At 39.7% G+C, this 12,712-nt stretch overlaps 1 protein-coding gene across 2 annotated transcripts in view; it reads right to left on the bottom strand.

The window, feature by feature from the left end:
- Positions 1-3,206: 3,206 nt before the first annotated feature.
- Positions 3,207-12,712, bottom strand: part of SLC37A2 (solute carrier family 37 member 2) — an 84,083-nt gene continuing 74,577 nt past the window's right edge. The window contains exons 15-19 of one of the 2 annotated variants that reach the window (XM_077457786.1): positions 10,873-10,951; positions 9,458-9,555; positions 7,657-7,721; positions 5,571-5,628; positions 3,207-3,629 (exon numbers count right to left, since the gene is read on the bottom strand). In XM_077457786.1, coding sequence (XP_077313912.1) covers positions 5,580-5,628; positions 7,657-7,721; positions 9,458-9,555; positions 10,873-10,951 — 291 coding nt within the window. In that variant the 3' untranslated portion in view covers positions 3,207-3,629; positions 5,571-5,579. The remainder of the gene's footprint in view (positions 3,630-5,570; positions 5,629-7,656; positions 7,722-9,457; positions 9,556-10,872; positions 10,952-12,712) is intronic. The other variant, XM_077457787.1, reaches the window with a different exon arrangement.

Below are 12,712 nucleotides of genomic sequence, written 5' to 3'. Positions count from 1 at the left end.
TTAGAAATGACTTGCATAGTGCGGTATGCCAGGCTCTAATAGAGGGGCTGGCATGGATTTGAAATTTAGACTTAAACACTAAGTAACTTTCTTCTAGAGAAACTAAATACACCATTTAGACAAGCTTCAAATGTAAAGACGCATAGCGCCTAGTAAAATCAAGACTATTCTGCCTAAGATGTGATATGCCTTCCTTTTTAGACATTTGTGGCTCTCTTCAATGTAAGAAGAGGAAGTGCAAAGTTTGTCAGATCATCAGACATGGCAAAAAAACTTGTACTCTCGGGAATGGTAAGGTAAACAATATAAACCAATTTATTACCTGCAGCACACAATTTGTGGTGTGTGGTTCGAAGTGCTCTTGTGGCCTACTTTATATAGACCAGCCCATTCACACAATGCACATGTGGTTCAATAAACACTGTAAAGTCATTGAGCTTGGTTGCGTTAAACATTGTCTCCCACAACATTTTAGTACTTACAGTGAAGGAAAAAAGTATTTAATCCCCTGCTGCGTTTGTACCTTTGCCACTGACAAAGAAATGATCAGTCTATAATTTTAATGGTAGGTTTATTAACAGTGAAAGACAGAATAGCAACAAAAGAAAATCCAGAAAAACACATTTCAAAAAAGGTATAAATTGATTTGCATTTTAATGAGTGAAATAAGTATTTGAGAACTGGGTGAAAGTGTTGTGGTCAGAGACAAAATCAAGCTCTTTGGCATCAACTCAACTTGCCGTGTTTTGAGATGGAGGAATGCTGCCTATGACCTCAAAAACACCATCCACCATCAAACATGGAGGTGGAAACAATATGCTTTGGGGGTGTTTTTCTGCTAAGAGTACAGGACAACTTCACTGCATCAAAGGGACGATGGGGCCATGTACCGTCAAATCTTGGGTGGGAACCTCCCTCCCTCAGCCAGGGCATTGAAAATGGGTCGGGGATGGATATTCCAGCATGACAATGATCCAAAAGACATGGCCAAAGCAACAAGGAGTGGCTTAAGAAGAAGCACATTAAAGTCCTGGAGTGGTCTAGCCAGTCTCCAGACCTTAATCCCATAGATATGTGGAGAGAGGTGAAGGTTCGAGTTACCAAATACCAGCCTCAAAACCTTAATGTCTTACAAAGGATCTGCAGCGTGGAGTGGGCAAAATCCCTCCTGAGATGTGTGCAAACCTGGTGGCCAACTACAAGAAACGTCTGACCTTTGTGATTGCCAACAAGGGTTTTGCCACCAAGCACCAAGTCATGTTTTGTGAAGGGTCACATACTTATAAACTGATTTCCATTTTAATGAGCAAAAGTAAATAACTTTTTTGAAATGCGTTTTCCTGGATTTTTTTTGTTAGTTATTCTGTCTCTCACTGTTAAAATAAACCTACCATTAAAATTATAGACTGATCCTTTGTCAGTGGGCAAATGTACAAAATCAACAGAGGATTAAATACTTTCTTCCCTTACTGTGCCATGGCAAAGGCACATCTACATGGGATTTTTTTTTAGAATTGAGTTCATCTCCATGCAGTTACCTGAGGCTGAAATGTGCTCTCGGCTTTGCCAGAGAGAAACCTTTTGGACGTTTACATTGGAATCAATGCCACTTAGTGGTCTAAATGAGGAGTTGGAGATCAATACTATTATTTGACCTATCCTTTCTCTCCCAGTATCCATTTTCACCCAGATATATATTTCTTGTGGGGTTTAGCATCATGTATTTTAGACATGGTCAACATGATGGTCCTGTTGGGAAGGGTACATTTTTCCTCAGCATTTTTTCACTTTAGATGCATTTTTTTCACATATGCATTGTTTGCACACATACATTTAAGTTGTATTTTTTTCTTATAGGCATTTAGAATGCAGTGGACAGTTGTGTTTATAGGTCTTATCATGCATTTTCTTTTTACTCCCGCTTGATTATTATTTTTTTGAATATTTTTATACATGAATTATGACTTCTGAAACATGGATTTTAAATTATTATTTTTGTTACCACCTTTACAGTGCCTTGAAAAAATATTCATACTCCTTGACATTTTCCACATTTTGTCATGTAAAATGGAATGTTTTTGCCTAAAAGCAGAAAACACTGCACATCACCCTGAACACACACTCCCCTCCGTGAAACATGGTGGTGGTAGCATCTTGTTGTTGGGATGCTTTTCTTCAGCAGGGACATTGAAGCTGGTCAGAGTTGATGGGAAGGTGGATGGAGCCAAATATCTAAATCTTCCAGCAAGACAATGACCCTAAACATTCAGCCAGAACTACAGTGGAATGGTTTAGATCAAAGCAAAATTGCTGTTCAGACGCTCTCCATCCAATCTGACAGAATGTGAGCTATTTAGCAAAGAATTGGCAAAAATTTCACTCTCTAAATGTGCAAAGCTGGTAGACATCCCCAAAAATACTTGCAGCTATAATTGCTGTGAAAGGTGGTTCTACAAAGTACTGACTCAGGGAGCATTTATCATTTTCCTACCACTTCACAAGTATGTGCCACTTTGTGTTGGTCTATGACATAAAATCCCAATAAAATCCATTTATGTTTTTGATTGTAACATGACAAAATGTCTAAAATGTCAAGGGTATGAATACTTTTTCAACTGTATATATGTATTTTATACAGAGCTATAGATTTTAGTATTGCCTCTTAAAGAGACCACAGCAAGTTATGAGAGAATGGCAGGTTGTGAGAGGTTATAAGCCAGGACAAGTTGCAAGAGATGATCAGAGGCCACTAAGGATAAACTCAATGTTTGGTCCAAACGCATTCAGACTGAACTGTCTGTTCGGCATTTGTTCAAACAATTAATGTTTAGCCCATTTTGTGGGAACTAAAACATTATATAGTAGTATTATTTTTACTGCTGCTATATATGACAGCTTCCTATCGGTCATTTATTGTTATGTCACCTTGCCCCATTCATTTGCTAGAAATCTTGCAGCCATGTAAACAAAGAGGCTGGGAAATCCCCTCTGCCAGAATACAAATATACAGCAGGAAAGATCCTTGCATCAACATCGTGTTGATGTGGGTATCTGTCAGTTGATTTTTTTTGTTCGACCTGCTTGTTGAACAAAGAAAAGAAAAATAATTGTATAATGTATAGCCTGGTTTAGTCTAACACAAATATTGTACCAGCCCGAGTATCCACTTCTGCTTCTTCAGACAGTAACAGTTTGCACGCAGAAAGTATGGAGGAGATTTTTTTTATTTTTTATGTACATCCCATTAAATATCACCACCTTGACAATTATACAGTCGATTTTTTTTATCCTGCAAATGATCCTTGGTCTATATACAAGCTATGAATAAGTCCCTATAAACATCAGACAACATAAAAAGTTCGGAATTTTAACAGGAACAAATGCAGCATAATAGAAACCAAATCCCATTTTACACAGAGATAGGAATGATATGACAGGTCTTTGGATTATTTAACCCTTTCTCCTCTTCTGATCTTTAGCAGAGACAGGTCAAAATCCTTTAAAGAAAAATCAATTAAAAACTTCCCACATTCAATAATATTTAATAGCAGCAACTAGCTGGACCGGCCAGCCATAAAACGAATGAAAACGTCGAACAGCCACAGAGGATTCATCACATATCTCGATACCTATAAACAGATAATAAGATTTTCAATGAAAGCAAAAAGTTCGAACTTCAAATTAAATATAATATATATATATATATATATATATATATTATATAAAAATTATGATCTCATGCAAAGCTTTACATTGATTTAGAAACATAAATAAATATAAATAAAAAAACACAAATCATTGACTGAAAATAATGAATACCCATCACCAAGTCGTAAGCACAGAATCTTTAAACACTGGTCATTGATTGGAAAAATTTGTGACATTTTTTTTGCATGCATTAAGGAACTGATTCAATATTGGGTATAAACTGTGTAAAGCCAACATTTTAAATTTTTGTCTAAAATCAGCTAAATGCATTCAATTTGAATGAAAATAAAAAAAAGGTGAAAAAAGTCCTACAGTTGGTTCTCTTTAGAAAGCAGTCCCAATATGGGTAGAAAAGCCTCTCTCCTGTCAGCATCCTGTAAAGAAAGAGCCTTGCTCTTTGGGTGGAAGAAGTGGCCTCTGCAGTGGCCCCACACCCCTGATAAATCAGAGGTCTTCAAGTCAGTAGGGAGGATAAGCTTTTATGATTGGAGAACTGCTTCCACACAGGGAACAAGAGTTAGTCTCTGCAGCATGTTGGCAGGGGACATGCTTTTCTACTCAAGCCGTGGCTGCTTTTTAAAAAAAAACTAAAAATTGTTAGGCTTGGAGCACCTGTAAGCCATTTAGCTGACATTGAAATCTCTAATTTTGACCCCAGGCACTTCTGGGTGGTAGAACACCACTGTCTTCATGGTGACCTGATCTGACCCATTGCGGACTACAACTAGAAGTAGTAACACAGACCCCAACCCCCATTGAACCCTTTTTCCTCCACCACAACAGTCAGCATGAAAAAGGTGTGTGCGCTGATACAAGTAAAAAGGACTGAGCAGCACGGCTTGCATGACGCTCTAATGAAAAACATTTTTTTTAAAAACCTATAAAAAAAAAAAAACACACACACTACTAAAAATTTTGTTAACCAAAAGTATGATCGAATCTAACCTAAATGCAAGAAATTATTCATGCTTTTAATAATGTGCAGCTGTGTGTGGTTGTCGTTATATGATTATGCAACCTAATTATCAAAACCTAAAACCCAAATCTGAAAAATCCCCACCCCTGATGGCCTCGGAATCATTAGTAGCTAATTAAGAGTGAAATTCAAAGATTATTATAGGCGATATGAGTCTTAACAGATGCAATACTTAGGTTTTGTTAAATCGGTTAGTTGTTAAACTGAATTAGATCAGTTAATATATTCATGCCCCTATTCTAACCATGTCCAAGACAATGAGGCTTACTTATAATATAAATGGAAGGACTGGAGGAAATATGTACAGAAACCAGGTAATTTGGCTTTAGTTGTCCTAGGAAGGTGAACAGAAATTTATATATATTTGAGAGATATTTGGTGACTGCTAGATTGGCAGACACTCCAGCGAACCCCAGCGTCACTGTATTAAAACGAATTACTGCAGAAACTACATTATTATGTATTCAGCTTCTTTAGCTCAACTCTGCTGCCTCCTCCTGGTAGAATAAAAGAACACAGAGGTACGTTCTCTGGAGCTATCTACAGCATACAGGAGGGAATAGTTCACATGGATAGAATAGAACCTGGCTACAATAGGGGCATCATTTGTTTTCCCAGGGTGGTTAGTCATAGTTGTGTTACATGTATAAGGTTGTTAAAGGGTTAAAACTTGTGTTTTTGTTCACAAAAGAATGGTGATTATTACTTTGAACACATTTTTTAGCTTTGCATTTTAAACTTTAAACTTTAGAACTGCAGTATGGTGTAATGATGTGACATTCATGTGGAGGGGAGAAAGTTTTGCATCTGAGTTCAGACTCGGCAGGAAATTGCAACAACATTGCGGATTGCAGCACAAAGGGCCCTGGACACAGCTCATACTTACGATGTACATTTAACTACTCATATGATCCGGAATATTGTTCTTTAATGTCAGACTATCACTATAAAAACACAGTAACAACTTGTTTGATAATATTTTAGGATTATGACCAATAAAAGGATAATTCAGATTTAAAGCTGAACTCCAGGCAAACAGCTAAATACACAGATTTGGTGTATTTGCACCAATAGTAGTTTATTACCGGTGAGCACGGAGTATAAATACTTTCGGTCAAGTACTTGCTGATACTAAGTACAGATCCCTTTGCAATGCGATTTCAGCCCAAACAAAATGAATGGGCTCAATTTGCACTGCAAAGAATCGCATGCGATTTTAACAGGAATGCGGTGGGATTCCTGCCTGAGTCGCATGCGCTTTCCCGCACTGCTCCTGTGTGAACCAAGGCTGAAGACTGACAAGCCTGGGTTCATCATGAGCAGTGTGTTCCTGTTCAAAATCACATGCAATTCTTTCCAGTGTAATTTAAGCCCATTCTTTCCAGTGCAATTTAAGCCCATTCTTTTTGTATGACCTCAAAAATGCACTGCAAAAGGTATTGGTTTCAGGTATCATAGCATTTGCATGAGTATGAGTACTCTTGCAAATGCCTATTAGTTGGCTCAACCCTAATATATGTGCATATATAGACAGTTGATGATTTGTATTTGTATCCATCTAGTGGACTAGAGACCTGATCGCTTACAGTCTTGTGCCTCCCCAGCCTGTGTGACTGGACATTCTGTCATTCTGCTCGCTCCTCCTATCAGCATGTTTTGTGTATTGCAGTACGCCAGATTGGCTCCTTGTGCTGCCTCTCCTTGCCTCTTTCTGAGTTCTATTGTACAGAAACTGCAAGAGGTTGACAATTCAAATGTGGGTACTTAGCTGCACAAGTCTGCCTGAAGTTCAGCTTCCAGAACACAAAATGTTTTAAAATGAATAGGACTTACGACCAAACATTGATAACACCTAAAATTATTAGCAAAGGTATACACGCACATACTGTAAGTTACACAGGATATGTGTAGCCATTTGCAATTTATGCATCCTCCCGAACTGACCAAATACAATATTTGTTTCTCAGAACTGTATATGGGCCTCCATACTACCTTGTACCCAATATCACAATACAGACATAAAAAACAAAGAACCTTAAAGGGTCACCCTTCCTAAAAGACTCAGTGTCTGGTTGATGTTAGAGCGTTAAACCAGCTAACAATTTTTGATTTTAAAGAGGAGGTCCAGGCCAATTTAATAAAAAAATAAAAGTCAGCAGCTACAAATACTATAGCTGCTAACTTTTAATATTAGGACACTTGCCTGTCCTGGAATCCAGTGACATTGGCACCCCAGCCGATTTTTCCATCGGCTCTTGGGCGCTGCCAATGCCTGTGAGGGAAACCGGCAGTGAAGCTTTGAGGCTTTACAGCCAGTTCCCTACTGCGCACGCTTCCCTTTGTAAATGTACCAGTGGCTGGGGACGGAAGAGCCCAAACTTCTGGGTGGTCTCGCTTCGCCGAGATCACCCGGAAGTGGAAGCTGGTACCTGTCAAAACCAGATACCCGTTTCCCACCCCTAAAAGATGGCAAATGTGGCACTGGGGGGCTCGGTGGAGGCAGATAAGCGGAGCTTTTCCTTTTGGGTGGAGCTCCATTTTAAATACTATACACTCACTCTTCCTGCTGGATATAAAATTGGTCGTATGCTATGGATTAAGCTACAAAAACAAGGACACCAGAGTAAATGGGAATGGAGCCAGATGAGAGTTAGCACTACTGGAGACATTAGATATCAGCTGATCCCACCTAACCTAACCTATGATTGGACCAACATCTAGGAAAGCAAACCTATAGGTCTCTACTAGGTTTGTAGCTTTGTATACATTTTAAATGGACTACACATGAACAGTTGTTCTAGACCAATTATTTTTCTTTCCATTATCCTTGGATGGACTCCTGTGCTTGTCCTGTGCTCTATGCACAGCAGCTTTTTGTTAAATCCCAGGCCGAAGGATATAAACATTTCTGCTGGAAGTTAGAAAGGACATGACTGGAAAGCATAAAATGCAAATAAAAAATGTCATCTTACCCCCTGGCTTTGCTGAAACATTGGCAGAGCTGTTTAACCTCTTTGTACACCAGACGGGCCAGAAACTTGAGGATACAAGAAGTTGGTATTTGTTAACATTTATTAACACTATTTGTTGCCAAGTAATAATGACAAAACTGATTGACATTTCAATGCGGCAAAGGCAGAGTTGTCAGCTCAGTACAGGAGGTTAGGAGCTGACTGGATTTGTGGCAGATCTACAGGTAATCTTCTTTACTTGCATCATTTGTAATTTGACATACCACGGGGAAATGTGGCCTATTAGAGAGAAGAATTGACTATGTTGTTTTTTTCTTTTGCCCAGACATACTGTAGGCTTCGATTACAAATTTTGTAGTCTCTTTGCATTAGATCTTCTTTACTGTCGGGACTGAGGGCAGGGAATGTACATATAATTCATTGGTAGATATAATATGCAGATTGACTCTAGATCGCTAAGAAAATCAATCATTACAACAGTTTCTGAAGATGGTTTGGAATCTCTAGTATCATACAAGATATTTCCAAAATCCTACCCTCATTTTTATATAGATTCAACAAACCAGATTTTACCCAAATATGTGCTGAAAAGTGATGAATTGTGTATTTTCTCCTATTCCAATGCATGCACCACCATGTGGCCTTAAAAATCCACCATATCTAAATGGCCAGTAATGGTCTAGCAAGCATATATGTGAATCCACCAAGCAATGGAAAAGATCAGAGACTTCCAAAGACACTGAGACCTCAGCTATGCTTCTCTCTCGATGGGTTTGACACAACACATTTTGGAATCCAGCATCCTCAGTAAGCTCGGGAGCTTCCTAAAGGACGCTGGATTGTGAAAACACGTTGAGGGGAGACTACTGCCTTCACATATGGTTCCGGTGACATTACTTCCAGTGTTAGATTTCTGGTCCTTGGAACACACCGGCTCCATGGCTAGGAGCGGCAGTGCACCCCCCTTCTGTGGTAAAGGCTGTTTATATTGGTGCCTCTATGGCACATTAACATGTGAGTGCATCAATTTTAAATGTAATATATGTGATGTTGAATAACTTTCATGCAATATGAGACCCTTTCTCCTTGTCCATAAAGGAGAAACATAGCTGAGGTCGTCATTGGAAGTAGTTGAATTTTTTCCCTGCCCTGGTGGATTCACATATACGCTTGGTAGGCCATTACTGGCCATTTAGGTGTGGTGAGTTTGCATTTTTACCCCACGTGGTTGCGTAAATATTGGAATAGAAGATGCACAATTCATCACTATTTAGCACAGCGTTGGGATGTTATAACTTTATTTTCATTTATGGATGCTATATGGACTTTAATTTTGATCATTTGATTGATTTATATTATACATATTTGGTTATTTATGCTTATTGCGGATGTTTACCATATATTTACCACTTTACTTTTCACAATTATTGCATTTTCAAGTGTTATTTTACACTTAAAGGGGCAGCCACACGGCTTTAGCTATTTTTTAAGTGATTAGGAGTAGGTGCTCCTTCTTCCCTCTAATGTACTCAAATATGTACCACAGACACCATCTACCACTTAACATATATTTTTTTATTGTATACAAGCCATATAACATTTACATTTTACCATGGTTATTATATGGTTTGTGTACACTAAAAAAAGGATCTGTTAAGTGGGAGATGGCTTATTTGTGGTATATATTGGGTAGGGCCTAGTTTGTTGAATATAAGGCGGGGGTAGAATTTTGGGAACATGCAGTGAAATGCTGATCCCACCTACATTGACAGCTATACCCGAAGAAAGCAACAATTCTCACCAAACAAGCCAGGAGATCGGCAGCAATCAGCATGTAGAAGACATAGTTCCAACCTTTGGAAGAAAGTACAGAGGCCAACGTGGGTCCCAGAGCAGCACCTGAATGACAAGCAAAAATAATCAAACTCATATATACTGAACAGGGAAACAATTAGGGAACTTTCACACCGGGGCATTGGCGGTAAAGTGCTGCTATTTTTAGAGGCTCTTTTCACCAATATAATAATTCACAGAACATTTTAAAATCTATTCATTTGCATGAATCTGGTTCACATATGTGCGTTGCATTGTCCAAAAAATGTGTGCGTTTTCTAGGCATTGTGGTGCGAATCGCAGGCACATAATCTTCTTCTCTGGGAACGCATTTGATTCGCAGATGCATTCAGTTATGAACACAAATTCTCTCCCCCTCCTCACTAAACCACCCCCCCCCTCCCAGGTCAGCTGATCCGCAGCTACAACCAATGAACAGCTGCCTTTTCTCTTCGCAGAGAAACCAGAACATGAATTCACACCCCGGACTAGTGTGGACCCAGCCTAAAGGGAATTCCAATTTCTTCTGTATAAAGTCTCAAAATATCCCTAAATGCAAAGGGGGAGGGCACATCTGAGCCCCAATGTATGAGATCTACACTAGCTCCTAAACGTTCAGTCACATACTCATTGCTCCAGTGTCCACATCCCCTAACCTTACAATTAACATGTCCTCTGCATTATCCCTTGTATCCAAATCCCTTAGAACCCTCCTATGCAACCACAACACAGACTCGTTAACCTCCTCAACTCTTAATTCATCCTACCTTTCATAGAATGTTCTCCTCCATTGCTCAAGGTGATGGGGAGGGACAGGTCAGATGAAAAAAATTCAAGAGGCTCTACGTAGAAGCAGCTTGTTGGCAGGCCACAAATGTGCGCCACCTATTGCATTACGGTGTGCCCCCAAAGCTCAAAACACCTTTCTCTGCAGCCTCAGCTGCACAGGACAGTGAATGAACGGGATAGTGCTCTGTGCTGAGTGGCTTCCTGTTCATTCACAAAACAAAGCATAGTAAACAGTTTAATATGCTTTAATTCTAAATGTACAAAGTGAGTGAGTGTGTTCATTTAGAAAAGTTAGGGGTCAGTAAATTACATATTTACTAGCCCCTTCCTCAACTATCAATTCTGAAACATCCCCCGCAGCAGCCAGAGGAGAGAACAGGAGTGGAGGGAAGCCAGCAGCACTACAAGGGAAGCACAACACGGGGGGGGTTGCCCAAACAATAGGTGAAGAGGCACTGCCCGTAGTGTGCCCTTTCCTAACTGCCCAAAGAGTCCAGCATTGTAAAAATCTCCCTTTTACATTTCTGTTAAGCCTGCACAAGAAGCTTTAGTCTTTAGTCTTCCTATAAAGATGAATGTGACCATCCCACTAACCTATAGATCCAGAACCATCAATGATAGCGGTGACCGTGGACAGGGCCTTAGCATTTCCATGTAGAGACTCATGTGTTCCCTGCAATATAAAAGAGGTAAATAAAGCCTTTAAAGCAGAATTTCATTTTTGAGTTGAATTAATTTTTGCTTTAGACAGAATCCTGGCCTCTATTCTTTGCATTTCAGCTCCATGTTCAGCATCTTTGCAGAACTTTGTGTACTCTCCTTCGCCAATAGTTTTGTGGGATTTTCTGGCTGCATGATATTGCGGCTCAGCACTTTCTGTTGGGTCCAGCTGTCCTTTTAAGGCCTCCTGTAGTTGTCAGTACTACAGGGGTGACATGCAGGCACCACAGCCAGCAGTCTTTAATATGGATCCAAACTACACAGTGGCTAAGCCCGTAGCAGCTGTAACCACACAGACTTCAAATCCATGTAGTCCCGGTGTCACAGCAGCTCCATAACATGGCCACAGCTATGCCACAGAAAGGAGAAGAATGGTACAGTGCTACAGTGGTCCCTTCACCATTACATTACATTCCTAAAAAAAAAAAAAAATAATAATAAAAAAATAATAATAATAATAATAATAATATTTTGCTAGAAATTTAAGTTGAGTGTATATTGTCTAGGAGACGAAGAGGGGACTGAAGAAAATTACTACTTTAACACCTGGAGTTCTGCTTTAATCAGATTATGAACACGCAAAACTGCTCAACATTTATTGTTATACTTAGCATTACATTTTCATAAATTCTTCTCCTAAACAAGAAACAGTATTTCCATTAAAAAGATTTACATAAAATAGTACAATACATGTGGCAATAATGATAAAGTGACAATGGCATTTAAACCACATTCAGATATCTACAGCTTCACGGTGCTCTGCAGGCCCAGTTCCCAGACACAGTTCCTAGCCACCAGTCCCTACTTTTGATAGATATTGTCACAGGTACGGAACCCACCAAGTTGCTTTCCACCCTATACAATGCTTTGTGCACCCCCACAGCTACCCACATGGCTAATACAGCTAAATCTCAGTGGGAGCCGGATGCTGGGACTCTGGATGAGGTACTAGAAGGCAACAAACTATCTGATAAAGTGTACCTTACTACACTCCAGGTCTTTAGATATTGCCCAGACCATAGCCCATTATGTCCCTGATGCTACAGGCACCCTTTTCCATCTGTTGTGGACCTGCCCCGCAATACAGGCCTATTTGACGCAAATCATTATGTTTCTGCATGACCAGATGGGTTCTCCACTTCAATAAGACCCCCAACATCATGTTTCCTTGGCCTTCTTCCAGTAACGGACGCAGAAAAGAACTTTAATGCTTTCCTACATGAAACGCTTTTCAATGGCTGTAAGCTTGTAGCATGTCACTGGATGCAGGCTGTTCCCCTACTTTTCAAGCCTGGTTGACAGGTCAACTCTACACACAAAATGTTTTATCTTCATAGAGGTTGCCCCTTGAAATATAATAAAATAGGGGATAGGTGGCTCCAGCCGCCAGACACCTGTGCTGTTTGAAACTGCCCTAGGGGGCTTTGTTATTTTTTTTTTTTTTTCAATGTTTAGCAGATTCCCATTTATGAACATACCCTTACCATATTCTGTTCGCAGGGGCATCAGATCCCAAACGGAAACGCTGTTATACGTAGGCCTCCTGTGGTCTTTTATGCTCATCTGACCACGATTTGATATTGCCCTTTTCCCCTCCTCTCCCTGCCCTCAACTCCTTGGCTCTTCTACCTTCACTCTCTTCCTGACATTTTTGAGCTTGCTGATATAAACAATATATACACATTTTAAAGAATAACACCAGCCAAGTACAGTA

This window comes from Lithobates pipiens, unplaced genomic scaffold (assembly GCF_037356315.1).
Source record: "Lithobates pipiens isolate NorthernLeopardFrog02 unplaced genomic scaffold, aLitPip1_a1.2 Scaffold_27, whole genome shotgun sequence".
NCBI lineage: Eukaryota > Metazoa > Chordata > Amphibia > Anura > Ranidae > Lithobates > Lithobates pipiens.
The sequence above is the reverse complement of the archived record's forward strand: the minus strand, read 5'-3'. Positions and strand labels throughout refer to the sequence as shown.